Source organism: Symphalangus syndactylus, chromosome 12 (assembly GCF_028878055.3).
Source record: "Symphalangus syndactylus isolate Jambi chromosome 12, NHGRI_mSymSyn1-v2.1_pri, whole genome shotgun sequence".
NCBI classification, from domain to species: Eukaryota; Metazoa; Chordata; class Mammalia; order Primates; family Hylobatidae; genus Symphalangus; species Symphalangus syndactylus.
In genome coordinates, this window is record NC_072441.2 from 35,576,516 (window position 1) to 35,592,474 (window position 15,959).

At 39.2% G+C, this 15,959-nt stretch overlaps 2 protein-coding genes and 1 pseudogene across 4 annotated transcripts in view; 2 read left to right on the forward strand and 1 right to left on the reverse strand.

Moving 5' to 3' along the window:
• Positions 1-15,959, forward strand: part of ADGRL2 (adhesion G protein-coupled receptor L2) — a 691,023-nt gene that overhangs the window by 414,203 nt on the left and 260,861 nt on the right. The gene's annotated exons all lie outside the window — the stretch shown is intronic.
• Positions 964-13,988, forward strand: LOC134734806 (hsc70-interacting protein-like; annotated as a pseudogene).
• LOC134734807 (transcription factor SOX-30-like) overlaps positions 14,868-15,959 on the reverse strand; it is a 69,841-nt gene continuing 68,749 nt past the window's right edge. The window contains exon 2 of the mRNA XM_063628203.1: positions 14,868-14,993. Coding sequence (XP_063484273.1) covers positions 14,912-14,993 — 82 coding nt within the window. The 3' untranslated portion in view covers positions 14,868-14,911. The remainder of the gene's footprint in view (positions 14,994-15,959) is intronic.

Genomic DNA, 15,959 nt, shown 5'->3' on the forward strand with positions numbered 1-15,959 from the left:
AGCCTCAGAAATTAGCCCCAAAACAATTATCTTGGTTTAGCTATGGAAAAAGACACCAGAGCCTTAATGAAAAGAGCATTTGAATTTTTGTGATTGAATATCTGTTGGACACCTCTGTAGTTATGAACCCTTATGGACAGGATTTCAGAGTTTTTATTATTTTTAATCGAATTGGTTTTGGAAAACTGCAGATTAAAAACACTTATCTCCCCTGTGTTAGTCAGAGATCCCAGAGCAAACTGTGTAATAACGGGGTTTTTAAAAGTTTGGTTTAAACCTTGCCTCATGGCAAGGAATATACCCTTTTTCAACATAAATTAGAGTTTTCATATTACAGTAGATTTATAGAACTACTAAGTAAGAAAGAATATCTCTAGTCATATAGGCCACCATCCGTTCCTTACAATCATTGTCTTCCAAAATCCATGGCTTTCTTTGTGTTTAGTAGTAAATTGGCTATGAATTAAAGCTTCCTACAGACTCCTTAAGACAATATTCCAAAAGTTACTATATTTTTCAGTTTTTTAATCTTCCTCTACACATAGGCAGAACATCAGGTTTCTCAATCCTGCTTCTTTCTCTGTGTTCTTTTACCATCCCGAGTAATTTCTCTGTTTTTATAGTATTTGCTATTTTTAAATATTTGTTGGCTGTTATCATGTCAAATCTTAAGTTACTTAGCCAGTTGCTTTAATCTTTCCTCCCAAGCCCCCTTCCCAACCTCACCTCCCCAGTCACTTCATCATTTTTTTTTCTTTTCTCTTTACTCTCTCCAATCTTCCACATATTTCTGGAATTGAGTTTATCCAAACTGAATGCACTTTTCCAGGTGCATCATATATCATCCCCTAGGTCTGGGATATGATGGTTCTTTGTATACAGCCCAATGCTAGTGGAATTTGTCTTTTTTTCTGATCACTGTCAGCATGTTGACTCAGAGCGTTTTTTGAACATCTCCTGCTGATGCCTGAGGGAGCCTTTCTGCAAGTGGGCTGTCCTCTACCTGGTAGTCTATTTTTAAAATGTGATATGGGAGAAAACATGATTTTGTGGACCGTGTTAGAAAACATGTTCAGGTACCACATTCCACCCCCTACCATTTTTAGAAACAAATCTATTTTATTGGCATCTTTATTTTTGTTTTACTATATTTTATTATGAAAATGTAATGGTAGCATATGCAGACAAATTGCTGCTGAGGTTGCCAGAGTGAAAATGGAGATTCTTCTAGCTGTACTACAGACATTTTTTAAAAAGTAGTTGAAAAGGTCAGCACTGACATTAAAAGCATTCTTTTATTTTGTTTTGAGACATAATCTTGCTCTGTCACCCAGGCTAGAATGCTATGGCGTGATCTTAGCTCACTGCAACCTCCGCCTCCGGGTTCAAGCGATTCTCCAGCCTCAGCCTCCCGAGTAGCTGGGATTACAGGCATGAGCCACTGCGCCCGGCCAAAGCATTCTTTATTTAATGTTAACAAGTGAGGTCTTTATATTTTCTTCAACTATTCATTTTTTTAAACTGTTCCTTCTGACCATCAAACTAGTTCACAGTAGGTACAAAACTGAGGGTGAGAAGCAAGAGAAAAGAAATATAAAATTAAATATGAAACTACAAAATTTTAGTAATACAAGTTTCAGTTATACAATTTTTTTCTATATCATCATATGGAAGTACTACTCAATATGAAAAGGCTATTGCAGCTATTAGATGGAAGTATGCTACACCAAAATCAACCACAAGTCACTTTAAGTAGTGTAAGAAAATATTATATAACACCTATATATCAATAAAGCAAAACTGGATAACTTGTGAGTCTGATGAACTGGGGAAAAACGCTCACTTATGTATTAACATATATTTATGTTTTATATATTATACTATATGTGTTTTATATATTAACATAAATAAATATTCATGGATTCTATGGGGCTATCAGTTATGTAAACCTACTCCCACTGATTTGATAACAGCTTTTCAGAAAATAAACTATATAAAATTTAAACAATTTCCTTTTTTTTTTTTTAATAGAGCTGGAGTCTTGCTATGTTGCCTGGGCTGGTCTCGATCTCCTAGACACAAGTGATCCTCCTGCCTCAGCCTCCCAAAGTGCTGGGATTATGGGTGTGAGCCACCGCACCCCGCCAGATTTAAAAACTTTCTATTTGAGGCCGGGCGCGGTGGCTCACGCTTGTAATCCCAGCACTTTGGGAGGCCGAGGTGGGCGGATCACGAGGTCAGGAGATCGAGACCGCAGTGAAACCCGTCTCTACTAAAAATACAAAAAATTAGCCGGGCGTGGTGGCAGGTGCCTGTAGTCCCAGCTACTCGGAGAGGCTGAGGCAGGAGAATGGCGTGAACCCGGGAGGCGGAGCTTGCAGTGAGCCGAGACTGCGCCACTGCACTCCAGCCTGGGCGACAGAGCGAGACTCCATCTCAAAAAAAAAAAAAAAAAACTTTCTATTTGCTAAATGGCAACAGCATGCATTTATCTGTATAATTACATGTCACTCTCATCTTTGAATTACAATCAAAATTTAACTCAAAACCTATTTTAATATACTTGGAGTCACTTTTGAGGCTTTATGATGGTATCAAAGAGATAACCACACTGCTTTTAGTTCATTCACTTTCAATTATATATCTCAGTTAATACTAGTTTAGTTATATATCCAAACAATAGACCCAAATTAATCTTGAACAACAAAGAAATTTATTGGCTTTTGTAAGTTAAAAATCTGCAGGTAGGCCCGGCGTAGTGGCTCACGCTTGTAATCACAGCAATTTGGGAGGCTGAGATGGGACGATCTCTTGAGCCCAGGAGTTCAGGACCAGCCTAGGCAACATGGCAAAACCCAGTTTCTACCAAAAAATTACAAAAATTGCTTCTGCGAGGTCACGCCAAGCCAGCACCTGGGCCTGGAACCGGGCTGCAGCTCCTCAGCTTCGCCCACTGCTTCCTGACCATGGACCCAGCAAAGTGAACGAGCAGGCCCTTGTGAGTATGTGTAAGCAGGATCCGAGCATTCTGTACACCGAGGAGATGTGCTTCCTGAGGGAGTGGATGGAGAGCATGGGGGTAAAGTACCACCTGCTACTCAGAAAGCTAAATCAGAAGAAAATACCAAGGGAAAAAAAACCCTGATAGTAAGAAGGTGGAGGAAGACTTAAAGGCAGACAAACCATCAAGTGAGAAAAGTGATCTAGAAATTGATAATGAATGGGTGATTGAACCAGACACTGATGCCCCTCAAGAAATGGGAGATGAAAATGCAGAGATAGGACCAGGCGCGGTGACTCACACCTGTAATCCCAGCACTTTGGGAGGCCAAGGCAGGCAGATCACGAGGTCAGGAGATAGAGACCATCCTGGCTAACACGGTGAAATCCCGTCTCTACTAAAAATACAAAAAATTAGCCGGGAGCGGTGGCGGGCGCCTGTAGTCCCAGCTACTCGGGAGGCTGAGGCAGGAGAATGGCGTGAACCCTGGAGGCGGAGCTTACAGTGAGCCGAGATGGCGCCACTGCACTCCAGCCTGGGCGACAGAGGGAGACTCCGTCTAAAAAAAAAAAAAAAGAAAATGCAGAGATAACAGAGGATATGAGATCGGGCAAATGATAAGAAAGTGGCTGCTATTGAAGCCCTAAGTGATGGTGAACTGCAGAAAGCCATTGACTTATTCACAAATGCCATCAAGCTGAATTTGCGCTGGGCCTTTTTGTATGCCGAGAGGGCCAGGGTTTCTGTCAAATTACAGAAGCCAAATGCTGCCATCCGAGACTGTGACAGAGCCATTGAAATAAATCCTGATTCAGCTCAGCCTTACAAATGGTGAGGGAAAGCACACAGACTCCTAGGCCACCGGGAAGATGTGGCCCATGATCTTGCCTTTGCCTGTAAATTGGATTACGATGAAGATGCTAGTACAATGCTGAAAGAAGTTCAACCTAGGGCACAGGAAATTGCAGAAGAAAGTATGAGCGAAACGTGAAGAGCAAGAGATCAAAGAACAGAAAGAGTTAAGAAGGCTCAAGAAAAGCATGAGACAGCCAGAGGGAGGAAGAAGCCAGACCACAGTCAGAAGCTCAGTATGGCTCTTTTCCAGGTGGCTTTCCTGGGGGAATGCCTGGTAATCTTCCCAGAGGAATGTCTGGAATGGCCAGAATGCCTGGACTCAATGAAATTCTTAGTGATCTAGAGGTTCTTGCAGACATGCAGGATCCAGAAGTTATTTATGGTGGCCTTCCAGGATGTGGCTCAGAACCCAGCAAATTTGTCAACATACCAGAGCAACCCAAAGGTTATGAATCTTATCAGTAAATTGTCAGCCAATTGGGAGTCAAGTACAATGCCCTTCTGATAAATAAAGCCCTTGCTGAAGGAAAAGCAACCTAGATTACCTTATGGCTGTCGCAATAATACAAACCAGTGTACCTCTGACCTTCTCATCAAGAGAGCTGGGGTGCTTTGAAGATAATCCCTACCCTTCTCCCCCAAATGCAGCTGAAGCATTTTACAGTGGTTTGCCATTAGAGTATTCATTCAGATAATGTTTTCCTACTAGGAATTAATCCCTGCCTCTCTCCCCCGAATGCAACTGAAGCATTTTATGGTGGTTTGCCATTAGGGTATTCGTTCAGATAATGTTTTCCTACTAGGAATTAATCCCTACCTCTCTCCCCCAAATGCAACTGAAGCATTTTACGGTGGTTTGCCATTAGGGTATTCGTTCAGATAATGTTTTCCTACTAGGAATGACAAACTTTAAACACTTTTTAAACCTTAAAAATATTTAAAACAAATTTAAAGGGTCTGTTAATTCTTATATTTTTCTTTACTAATCATTTTGGATTTTTTTCCTTTGAATTATTGGGCAGGGAAGATACTTATGCATGGAAATTATTGCTCTAATTTGAGTGAAATAAAAGTTTATTAGTGCAAGGCAAACATAACTCATTTGAGCATAAACTTTGTATTGGATATGTGGTTCCCGAAGCATTTTGGCTTGTCTTTTTAAATGCTTTATCCTTTTCTTAAAAAAAAAAAAAAAAAAAAAATTTATTTCAATAAAACTAACTGTGACCACCAGTATTTCAGTAGGACCTGGGTAGAGACTGGAAGTAGTTGGCAGGGCAGTGGCAATCTTGCTGTGTTTTATATAAATGCATCCTTGGGCAGGTTGCCCTTAAATCTCACGCTGTGGTGAAGGGATTTTTTTTTGTAATGCTGCAGTAGAATTGGAGTACTTAGTTCTGTTCTTGTCTAGTATATCTAATAAATGTTTCATCTTATTTCCACATAGGGGAAATGAGGGAGTACTTTTCTTTTTATATTTCTATGCTTAAAATTCTCTTTCCTAGTCAAAAAATGCCCAACTCCATGTCTGCTTTCTGCCTCTTACATTTTTCTCCTTTACTTTTCTTGGGCTAAAGATAGGCTTTTCCCACCAGCATCATCACTGCTATCGTCATTAATGGCATAATTATACAAGCATATTTAATGCTGAGTTTAATTTAATATGTAATACATAGAGTAATGGTAGGGTAATACCCACAACAACTGTAGTTTCTTACTTGGCCATGAGAATGCTTATTTGTTAGACTTCCACTCTGGCAAAATCTTGTCATATCAAAAGACACTGGAAAGAGGGATTCCCTTTGTTGTTTGGTGTTCTACTTAGAAAATACCTAGTGGAGTTAGAGTTTATCCTGTAGTATTCATCTTTGTATTTTGAAAATAATAAGGTTTGAATTAAATTGATATGCACAGAGGGGAACCAATTTTTTTGATCCAATGTGAATTATAAATGAGATAATCCAGTTATTCATTGTGGAGTTGTTGAGACTATGAAAGACTCATTGTCTTTGTATTCAGCTGTTCCTTAAATAGTGTAATCATATCCCCACCTCTGCTTGCTTTCTTTCCCTCCCCTCCAACGATAAAGAAAATGATAAATTTTCTGTTGTGCATTCAATTCTTATTTTAAATAAGACTAAGTATAGACATTGTACCTGACATTGCTACGTTTCTAACAATGTTTCAATTTAAAGTGCTAGAGCTTAAAAACATTTTCATGGGATAAGACCTTGCATACTTTGTTTATTTGAAGAATCAGTGGTAGGTGCAGTGAAGTAAATTCTATGGAGTACATTTCTAAAATAGCACATTTCTGGAATCATAAATAAGTTTATTCAGGTTCTAACCCTTTGCTGTACACAAGCAGACAGAAATGCATCTGTTCCGTAAATGAGAAAAAGCTATTATGCTGATGGAGCATGCTTTTAAAATCCTTTAAAAACACTCACCATAGCCGGGCACAGTGGCTCACGCCTGTAATCCCAGCACTTTGGGAGGCCGAGGCAGGTGGATCACAAGGTCAGGAGTTTGAGACCAGTCTGGCCAACATAGTGAAACCCTGTCTCTACTAAAAATACAAAAAATTAGCTGGGCATGGTGGCGGGTGCCTGTAATCTCAACTACTTGGGAGGCTGAGGCAGGAGAATCGCTTGAACCTGGGAGGTGGAGGTTGCAGTGAGCCGAGACGGCGCCACTGCACTCTAGTCTGGGCGAAAGGCGAGATCCTGTCTCAAAAAAAAAAAAAAAACAAACACTCACCATATAAACTTGCATTTGACGCCAGGCGCGGCGGCTCATACTTGTAATCCCAGCCCTTTGGGAGGCTGAAGCGGGCAGATCACAAGGTCAGGAGTTTGAGACCAGTCTGGCCAACATAGTGAAATGCCGTCTCTACTAAAAATAGAAAAAGTTAGCCGGGTGTGGTAGCAGGCGCCTGTAATCCCAGCTACTTGGGAGGGTGAGGCAGGAGAACCATTTGAACTTGGGAGGTGGAGGTTGCAGTGAGCTGAGATCATGCCATTTCACTCCAGCCTGGGTGACAATGTGAGACTCCGTCTCAAAATAAATAAATAAACAAACAAACAAACAAACTTGCATTTGAGCTTGTGTGTTACGTTAATAATGTGTGTTCTCCTTTCTCAAAATTGCCAATGTGTACTTGGTTTAACTCAAAAACAGTTTCTTCTGGATTCCTTATTTATTTAACCTAATTATATTCTAATATTGCAAATATCACCATAAGTGGGTAATAGTAAAATTCCTCTTCTGAAAATGTGTACTGTGCTTTTTTAGATTTTTAAATTCCACAATCTAAAATACATTCTTAATTTTCAACCCCCCCAAAAAATACAAAAATCAGCTGGACATGGTGCGCGCTGGTAGTCCCCGCTAGTTGCGGGGCTGAGGTGGGAGAATTGCTTGAACCTGGGAGGTGGAGGTTGCAGTGAGCCGAGATCGCTCCACTGCACTCCAGCCTGGGCGACAGAGCCAGACCATGTCTCGAAAAAACAAAACAAAACAAAACAAAAACCCCCAAACCAAAACAATCCACAGGTAGTCTTTAGGCACTGTTGATTCATGATCTCAGAAAGCATCTCAACGACCTGTTTTCTGTTTGTAGGTATTTTCTCTTCTGTACAGTGTCCACTCTCAGCAGGGTTGCCCTTGGGGAAATTGCAGCAGCTCCATCTCCTTGCCCATCTTTTATTCCAATAGTCATGAGAACTTCTCTCTCACAACCCTTACAGAAATCCTCAGCCTGGCTCTTACCTACCTGAATTGGGTCATACATTCTTCCCTGGACTCATCCCTGCGGCCAGTCACATGGGATTAATACTGGGTTACTGAAACCCCTAGCGTGGTCAAAGAAAACTTTGTGTGATGATGGAAACGTTCTATAATCTACTATGTCCCGTACAGTAACAACTAGTCATGTGCGGCTATTGATTACTCAAAATGTGCTTAAGGCAACTGAGGAACTAAAATTTAGACTTTCTTTTAAGTATGTTAAATTTAAACTAAATAGCCATGACTGTATTGGACAGCACTAAAGTTGAGAGTGGGAGTCAAACCTACTTATATTACATGGATTGAGGAATCGTTCTCCAAAGAAAAGTTTTGGGAGGAGGAGGTCCTATTTTACCAGAATTGGGAAATATAGATGCCAAGGGGTAAAAGTAACACATGGTAACACATGTTCACTATACGTACTCTAAAACTTCAACTTTTTTTTTTTTTTTTTTGAGACGGAGTCTCGCTCTGTAGCCCAGGCTGGAGTGCAGTGGTGCAATCTCGGCTCACTGCAAGCTCCGCCTCCCAGGTTCACGCCATTCTCCTGCCTCAGCCTCTCTGAGTAGCTGGGACTACAGGCGCCCGCCACCACGCCCGGCTAATTTTTTGTATTTTTAGTAGAGACGGGGTTTCACCGTGGTCTTGATCTCCTGACCTCGTGATCCGCCCGCCTCGGCCTCCCAAAGTGCTGGGATTACAAGCGTGAGCCACCGCGCCCGGCCTCAGAGGATATTTTAAATGACATATATGGAACCAAGTTTACATTAAATTTCATGTGGCATTTTTAATACAGATAACTGAATGACAAAGTAGTGATCAGTTTATAGATATTGCTGATGTCAAACATGTACAGTAACAATTGCACTACAATGTTCTCCTTTAACTGAAGTATGCAAATTTTCTCTTTGATGCTGACTTATTCATTGATTCAACCAAGTTTCCAAGACAGACAGGGTTCTTGCCCTCACTGAGCTTCTAATTCTCAATTTTGTGAAAATATGAGACACCATCCATGTTAGACTTGAAATAAAATAGACCAAATTAATCCTGGTTTATTGCAGAAAATTTAGAAATATTAAGACATAATTAGTGGAAAATAAAAATTATCTATAATCCCATCACACAGAAACAACTACCATTAATGTTTTAGTACATATTTCTTTAAAAAGTATATGTATATTAGTACTTATATTCATTTGTATAAGGACGAGAACCTGCTATAGATAATCCTTTAAAAGTTAATTTTTTTTTTTGAGATGGAGTCTTGCTCTGTCACCAGGCTGGAGTGCAGTGGCGTGATCTCAGCTCACCCTAACCTCCGATTCCCTGGTTCAATCGATTTTCCTGCCTCAGCCTCCCAAGTAGCTGGGATCACAGGCACGCACCACCACGCCCAGCTAATTTTTGTATTTTTAGTAGAGACGGGGTTTCGCCAGGTTGGCCAGGATGGTCTCAGTCTCCTGACCTCATGATCCATCTGCCTCGGCCTCCCAAAGTACTAGGATTGCAGGTGTGAGCCACCACGCCTGGCTGAAAACTTAATTTTTACGTAATCATATGGTCTTTAAAAACATCATGTTTGGCCGGGCGCGGTGGCTCACGCTTGTAATCCCAGCACTTTGAGAGGCCGAGGCGGGCGGATCACGAGGTCAGGAGATCGAGACCATGGTGAAACCCCGTCTCTACTAAAAAATACAAAAAATTAGCCGGGCGCGGTGGCGGGCGCCTGTAGTCCCAGCTACTCGGAGGCTGAGGCAGGAGAATGGCGTGAACCCGGGAGGCGGAGCTTGCAGTGAGCCGAGATTGCGCCACTGCACTCCAGGCCGGGCGACAGAGCGAGACTCTGTCTCAAAAAAAAAAAAAAAAAAAAAAAAAACATCATGTTTAATGGCTGCATAGTATTCCATTGTGTGAATAAAAAAATATATATATATATCTAAAAAGTACAACTCTTAGGTAAAAAGGATATGAACTTTTTTTTAACATTTTAAAGATTTTGGAAATGACAAGTTCCATGTAGGCGAAGGTTTTTGTCTGTTTTGTTTACTGCTAAATACCAGTGTGTAGGACAATGTTTAACACTTAGAGTATATTTAATAAATATTTGTTCAATGAGCAAGTGACTATTGGTATATAAAAATATACTCATCATAATTCAAACAGCCAAGTGTGAGATGACCCATTTCCCTAAATTCTCATCAACTTTGAGATTTATATTTTTTTCTTTTCAGTTTTGTAGACATAAGATGGTATCTCATTATGGCTTTTGTTCTAACTTATTTACTTTTTCCAGAAGTACAAATTGTGTCCAATCATGCTTACTTAGGCAAAAACAAGTTCTACAGGGTGAGAAACTTGTAGCCTGATTTTGGCTGAATATCTCAAAATCTTAAAATTTTGACTAAGCAAAATCCAGCAGGATTATGTGTTTGGGAATCATATTTCAGTCCACTAAGGAATCATATGACTAGAGAAGTCACTAAGCCTACTTTACCTCATAACATATTAACATATAAAAAGCCTTTAAATGCAGGTATTTGTGTTTTACTAAATCACCAAATAGAGAAACCTAGAGAACTGTGATGACTCTGCCTAATATTTAGCTCTCTCTATTCTCTGCAGAACTTTTTTTCTTCATGCCCTAAATGTAACTCATAGTCTAATACATAAGCACAATCGACGTTTATTATAAAAACTATAGAGAAAATGCAAATAAGCCAACGTTGGGAGATCCAGTCAAATCTCATGTGGAACTATAACTAGGACCTAGAACACGAACATCTCATGGGGCTGTCTCCTCTCACCGAGCGTCTGCTTTTCTTCTCTTGCTCTTGCCCCTACTCAATCTCTCTCTGTCTCTCTTTTTCTCCTCTCTCTCTGCTGCAGTGCCTGTCCATGCTGAAACATGGTTCTGCACTGACTTTAGATCCCTTTCCTATTCAAGCACTTAACTAACTGTGCTCTAGTTCCGAATAAGAGAATTAGATCCACTTCTCTTGGGGAGGTAACTGTCCTCCTTCTCCAGCCCAATCTGCTATAACCCTAGGGAAGGATCCCCTACTTCAAATATGGGAGCAAAGATGCCCTATTGATATGGGACTAGTTAAAGAAGAGGGGTTAGATCTGATAAACATCCCAGAAGGCATATGTCACAATGTGCCTTCACTTGTTAGATGCTAGGATACAAATATAGGTAGAATTATTATATAATATTTATTATATTATTATATAATAATGTATTAGTCCAAGTTGAGTATACAATTTAAATAATCTTCCAGCCATCATTTAAAAGTCATTTATGATAATCAGCAGTTTCTAAAACTCTAGTTTTAATTCTATTGCTAAGCTTCACTGTATTTTTCAACTTAAGTGTTTTGCCATTTGTCCCTGTCAGAAATCTTTGATTCCACAAAAACAATTTTCTAAAGTTTATTTTTTGTTCTACTAAGTATAGGTTCTTATTTCTAGTTATTTTTAACTGAGCTGCTGTATCTTGCAATTTTAGTACTTTCTTGCAGTACTGTTTTTCTCAAAATTACCTGACTCTGCAAAAATTAAATAAATGAACAGAACCACCTCTTGCAATGCCACATTTCAAGCATTTTTGAGATAATCCATTACAACTGTGCTCTCTATACTAAGCAAAATGATTCATCTAAACTAGTGATTTAATGACGTACATATTTTTTCCATCTTTTTCATTTTCTTTGCATTTCATAATTTCATATTTCCCCCCAATTCCATTGCAATTCAAGTCTATTATGGAATGAATTAAATCATTTTCTATTTCTCATTTAACTAATTTCTGACAGTTAATCTTTCCAGTTCTAACTAGGGTGATTTTTGAGGAAAAAGAAAATAAATTACGTTTAAGTTACACCTATGAACAATAAACTATTTAAATCAGGCCATCTCCATCATTAATATCTATCATTCTGGCCATATACTCTGGGTCTTGCAATATATGACACATGGCTACATTTACGGGATTGGTCATCTTGCAGTGTCATTACTTCTCTTATTCAGATATATCCTCAAATTGTGGCAATATGCATGACATGACAGCCTTCCTTAATGACTGATAGAGATAGTTTCATCGTGGTTCAGACCACCGTGATGAGCATCAATCACTAAGACAGCCAAAGATGTCAAAGCTGCTACGATGCTCTTTAATCCGGTGATCCTAGGAAGTCACAACTGTCAGCACAGATCTAAGCAATTGTCTAGCTCGGTGGTCCCTAACTTCTTTTAGTTAGAAAACCTGTATTATACCAGAAAACATCCTTGAAGAATTGCACTTTTATTAAAAACATATACAATGGCCAACACCAGGCACATTGTAACAAATACCATTTTAGATGTTTTACATATCGCCTTAACATTTTTACCCCTCTTCTCTGATAATTGCTCCCATTCCTATAGAGGTGGCCACTTGTCCTATATTTGAGGTTAGAAATCTTTGTAAATAAATTTTAAATTTACTAATTATAATAACACACTTATTCAAAGAAATAAGTGTAAAACATGCTATTTATTCAGTCAACAGATAGTGCTTAGTGCAGGGCCGGGCACAGTGGCTTATGCTTGCAATCTCTAGGGAGGCCGAGGCGAGTGGATCACTTGAGGTCAGGAGTTCGCGACCAGTCTAGCCAACATGCTGAAACCCCATCTCTACTAAATTACAAAACTTAGCCGGGTGTGGTGGTACATGCCTATAATCCCAACTACTTAGGAGGCTGAGGCACGAGAATCGCTTGAACCTGAGAGGCAGAAGCTGCAGTGAACCGAGACTGTGCTACTGCACTCCAGCCTGGACGGCAGAGTGAGACTCTGTCTCAAAAAGAAAAAAAAAAAAATAGTCCTCAGTGCTTCAAACAAGTTGAGAACCACTGATCCAGAAAATATACTTGTTATAAAATTCACTCTTACCTTAATAATTCAGATAATTGAGGAAGAAGTTGTTATATTATTCTTTACTTAACATTATTGATCAACCTGATTATCTACTTTAGCTACTTTAGACAAAACCTGTAATTTTATAGGATGCCACGTCTAAGGTATCACAAGTACCCTCCCATGATACAGGTAAGATAAAATTATGAATGTATTTCTCTGAGGTGCAGTAAAATAGTTTATTTATTACTTCCTCAGCATCTCACAGGTGGTTACATTTTGAAAGAGTATTAACTAGGCTGTGTAGGCAAGCACAATCATTTGACGTCAGGAAGCCATTATCTGAGCTAGCCTCCCTTCTGCTAGGGTCCAGGGATATTATTTACAGAAATGAACCAGTGTATTATGTTTAATACATTCTTAGAACATGTGTGCATATACTATGTTAGGTTTTCCTATTTAAGTGTTTCTATGTTACTTGAGTTCATTAAAATTTTTTTCCCACCCACTTTTTTTTCCCTTAATTCCATTAGGCTTTTTAAATTCCTACACTGGCTTTCTAATCTATCAATTTTGTACTTATCTATATCAAATGAGAACTCTCACCTTCTTCAAAATCTGATTCAAAACTTATTTCCTTCAAGAACTTTTCAGAATAAATGCCATGACTTTGCACTTCCTCTAGAGACTCCCTAGATTTCAAATGTTCTATCATCTGTTTTTGTTGCAGCATATATATCTTGCTTATTATATATTCAGTTTGAACTGCTTTATGCTTTGCAAATTTTTTTTTTTTTTGGTAATTGCAGTTACTTTCGTATTTCACGGATGTGTGTATGTGCTTGCTGCTGTCTACATCTTGATAATGCTTTGCTTCAGCCTGATGCAACATGGACTGTTTGTTTTTTAAAATTTTGCCAGACAGTGTTCAGTACCATTTATCACTATTGACTAAGCAACTAACAAATTTTTCCCAAAGAAGAGTGGCAGTGCAATTTGTGGTTTGTTAATTCATTAATTTACCCATTAAAGATTATGGATTGATCAACTCCTGTGCTCCTGGCACTGTGCTAAGCACTTGAGATACATCAGAAAAAGAGAGAGACTCAGCTATAGAGTTGATAATCTGGACCAAGACAACCTGTTCAAGGCACTTGACCCATTACACTATCCAAACATTGTCCCAATGCTCACACTATCCACAGAGACTAGAGTATCACTAGTCCCTGTCCTTTTTTCTTTTCTCCGTAACCTACTTATTGCTGTTAACACAGTCAAGGGACAGGTAGATAACTGTGAGAAATCCATACATTTTCAAAGGGAAGTGAGTAGTGAATCACATATTCATTATCTTGACCTTGGAGCGCGTCAGAGTAGACACAGAAGAAAGGAATGTTACCTGCTGCCAACTATTGTTAAGAGAGTACAATGTGGGATCCACCCCTAGTGCACTAGTTGATGTATTGCTGTAAAATCTCTAGGTATTCCAGCTGTAAGAAATATATCAGCTACATATCTCAACAATACATATATTTGAAATTATACTTGTTAGAGAAAAGCTTGAGAGAACTACATATGCTTTTTAAACTCTATTGTTCTTCCTTTATGTCTTAGAGTTTACCAATATCATTATTAATATTTACAGTTAATTGCTTATGTATATTATTTAATGCCAGCACAGCCTTACAGAGGTGCTGTTTTAAATGACAAAGATAATGATTACTGAAATGGTGATTAAACATACACTATAAGCACCTTCATAAAAATCTCAGAGCTCTTTACAAAAGCAATAAAACAACAAACTGAAATAACAGCTGTGCAAATCATAAACTAGTTTAAAAAGATAACACTTAGGAGTTTAAGGGTTTTTTGAAGCCCATAAATAAAAAGATGCAACGTTTCATGCTCATGAAAACTAGCTTTTAGAATTTGCCAATGGAGGATAGTAGACTAAGTGACCTAACGTTTGTCTTCAAATCACAATGGCTACGTTGAAATGGATGGAATACCATATATATGTCTTAAGACTTTTATTTGATTTTCTTAGGCAGAATTGTCAATTGACCAATTTTTTTACATTTAACTTGTAAAAAAAATAGACCATAAGAAAACAAGCTTATGATAAGGATTTTTATTTTGAAGAAATTTCAAGTACTCTTAATCTAAATCCTCTATACCTTCTATATATTACAATAATCATAATATTCACTATGATGATCTGAGATACTGTAGAATTGCATTTATCAAGCTTCTTGAGTATATTCACTATAATTCACTTACTTCAGCAAGAAAATCAAACAAAAGTTTGCTACAAAAGGTGATATTGGCTGGTGCATGAGGTAGTATCTGAGCTCCCTTGACATTGTAAGGTCACTGCAACCAAGGGTTCATTACCACATTGTGAAGAGTCAGCTTCAATGTATAAGCTGCTGTCCAGAGAAACCTAAAGAAACTAAAGAAAGCAGACCAATCATTAATTGTATGTGTTGTATTAGTTTGCTAGGGCTACCATAACAAAAGACTATAGACTGGGTGGCTTAAGCCACAGAAATCTCTCACAGTTCTGGAGGCTAGAAGTCTGAGATCAAGGTGCTGGCAAGGTTGGTTTCTTCTGAGCCCTTTCTTCTTGGCTTGAAGATGGCTGCCTTTCACTGTTCTCACCTGGTCTTTCCTCCGTGTGCATGTACCTCAGGTGTCTCTCAGTGTGTCCGAATTCCTCTGTTTATAAGGGTACCAGTCAGGTTACATTAGGGCCCACCCTCGGGGCCTCATTTTAACTAATTACCTCTTTAAAGGCACTGTTTCCAAATACAGTCACATTCTGAGGTACTGGAAGTTAAGGTATTAACATATGAATGCGGGGGACAGGGCACAATTTAGCCCATAACGGATGTTGTAGTGAGTTGAACAGTGTCCTTCTACCCCCTGCTAATAGCTCTGTCCACTTGGAACCTCAGAATGTGACCTTATTTGGAATAAGGGAGCTAAATGATTTGAACACATGGATACAAAGAAGGTAACTGCAGACACTGGGGCTGACTTGAAGGTAGAGGGTGGGAGGAGGGGGAGGATCAGGAAAAGTAACTAATAGGTACAAGGCTTAATACCTGGGTGATGAAATAATTTATACAACAAACCTCCATGACACAAGCTTACCTATATAACAAAGCTGCACATGTATCCCTGAACTTAAAATAAACGGTAAAAAAGTCCAGGCGCGGTGGCTTACGCCTGTAATCCCAGCACTTTGGGAGGCCAAAGTGGGTGAATCACCTGAGGTTGGGAGTTCGAGACCAGCCTAACCAACATGGAGAAACCCTGTCTCTACTAAAAATACAAAATTAGCCAGATGGGGTGGTGCATGCCTGTAATCCCAGCTACTCGGAAGGCTGAGGCAGGAGAATCGCTTAAACCCGGG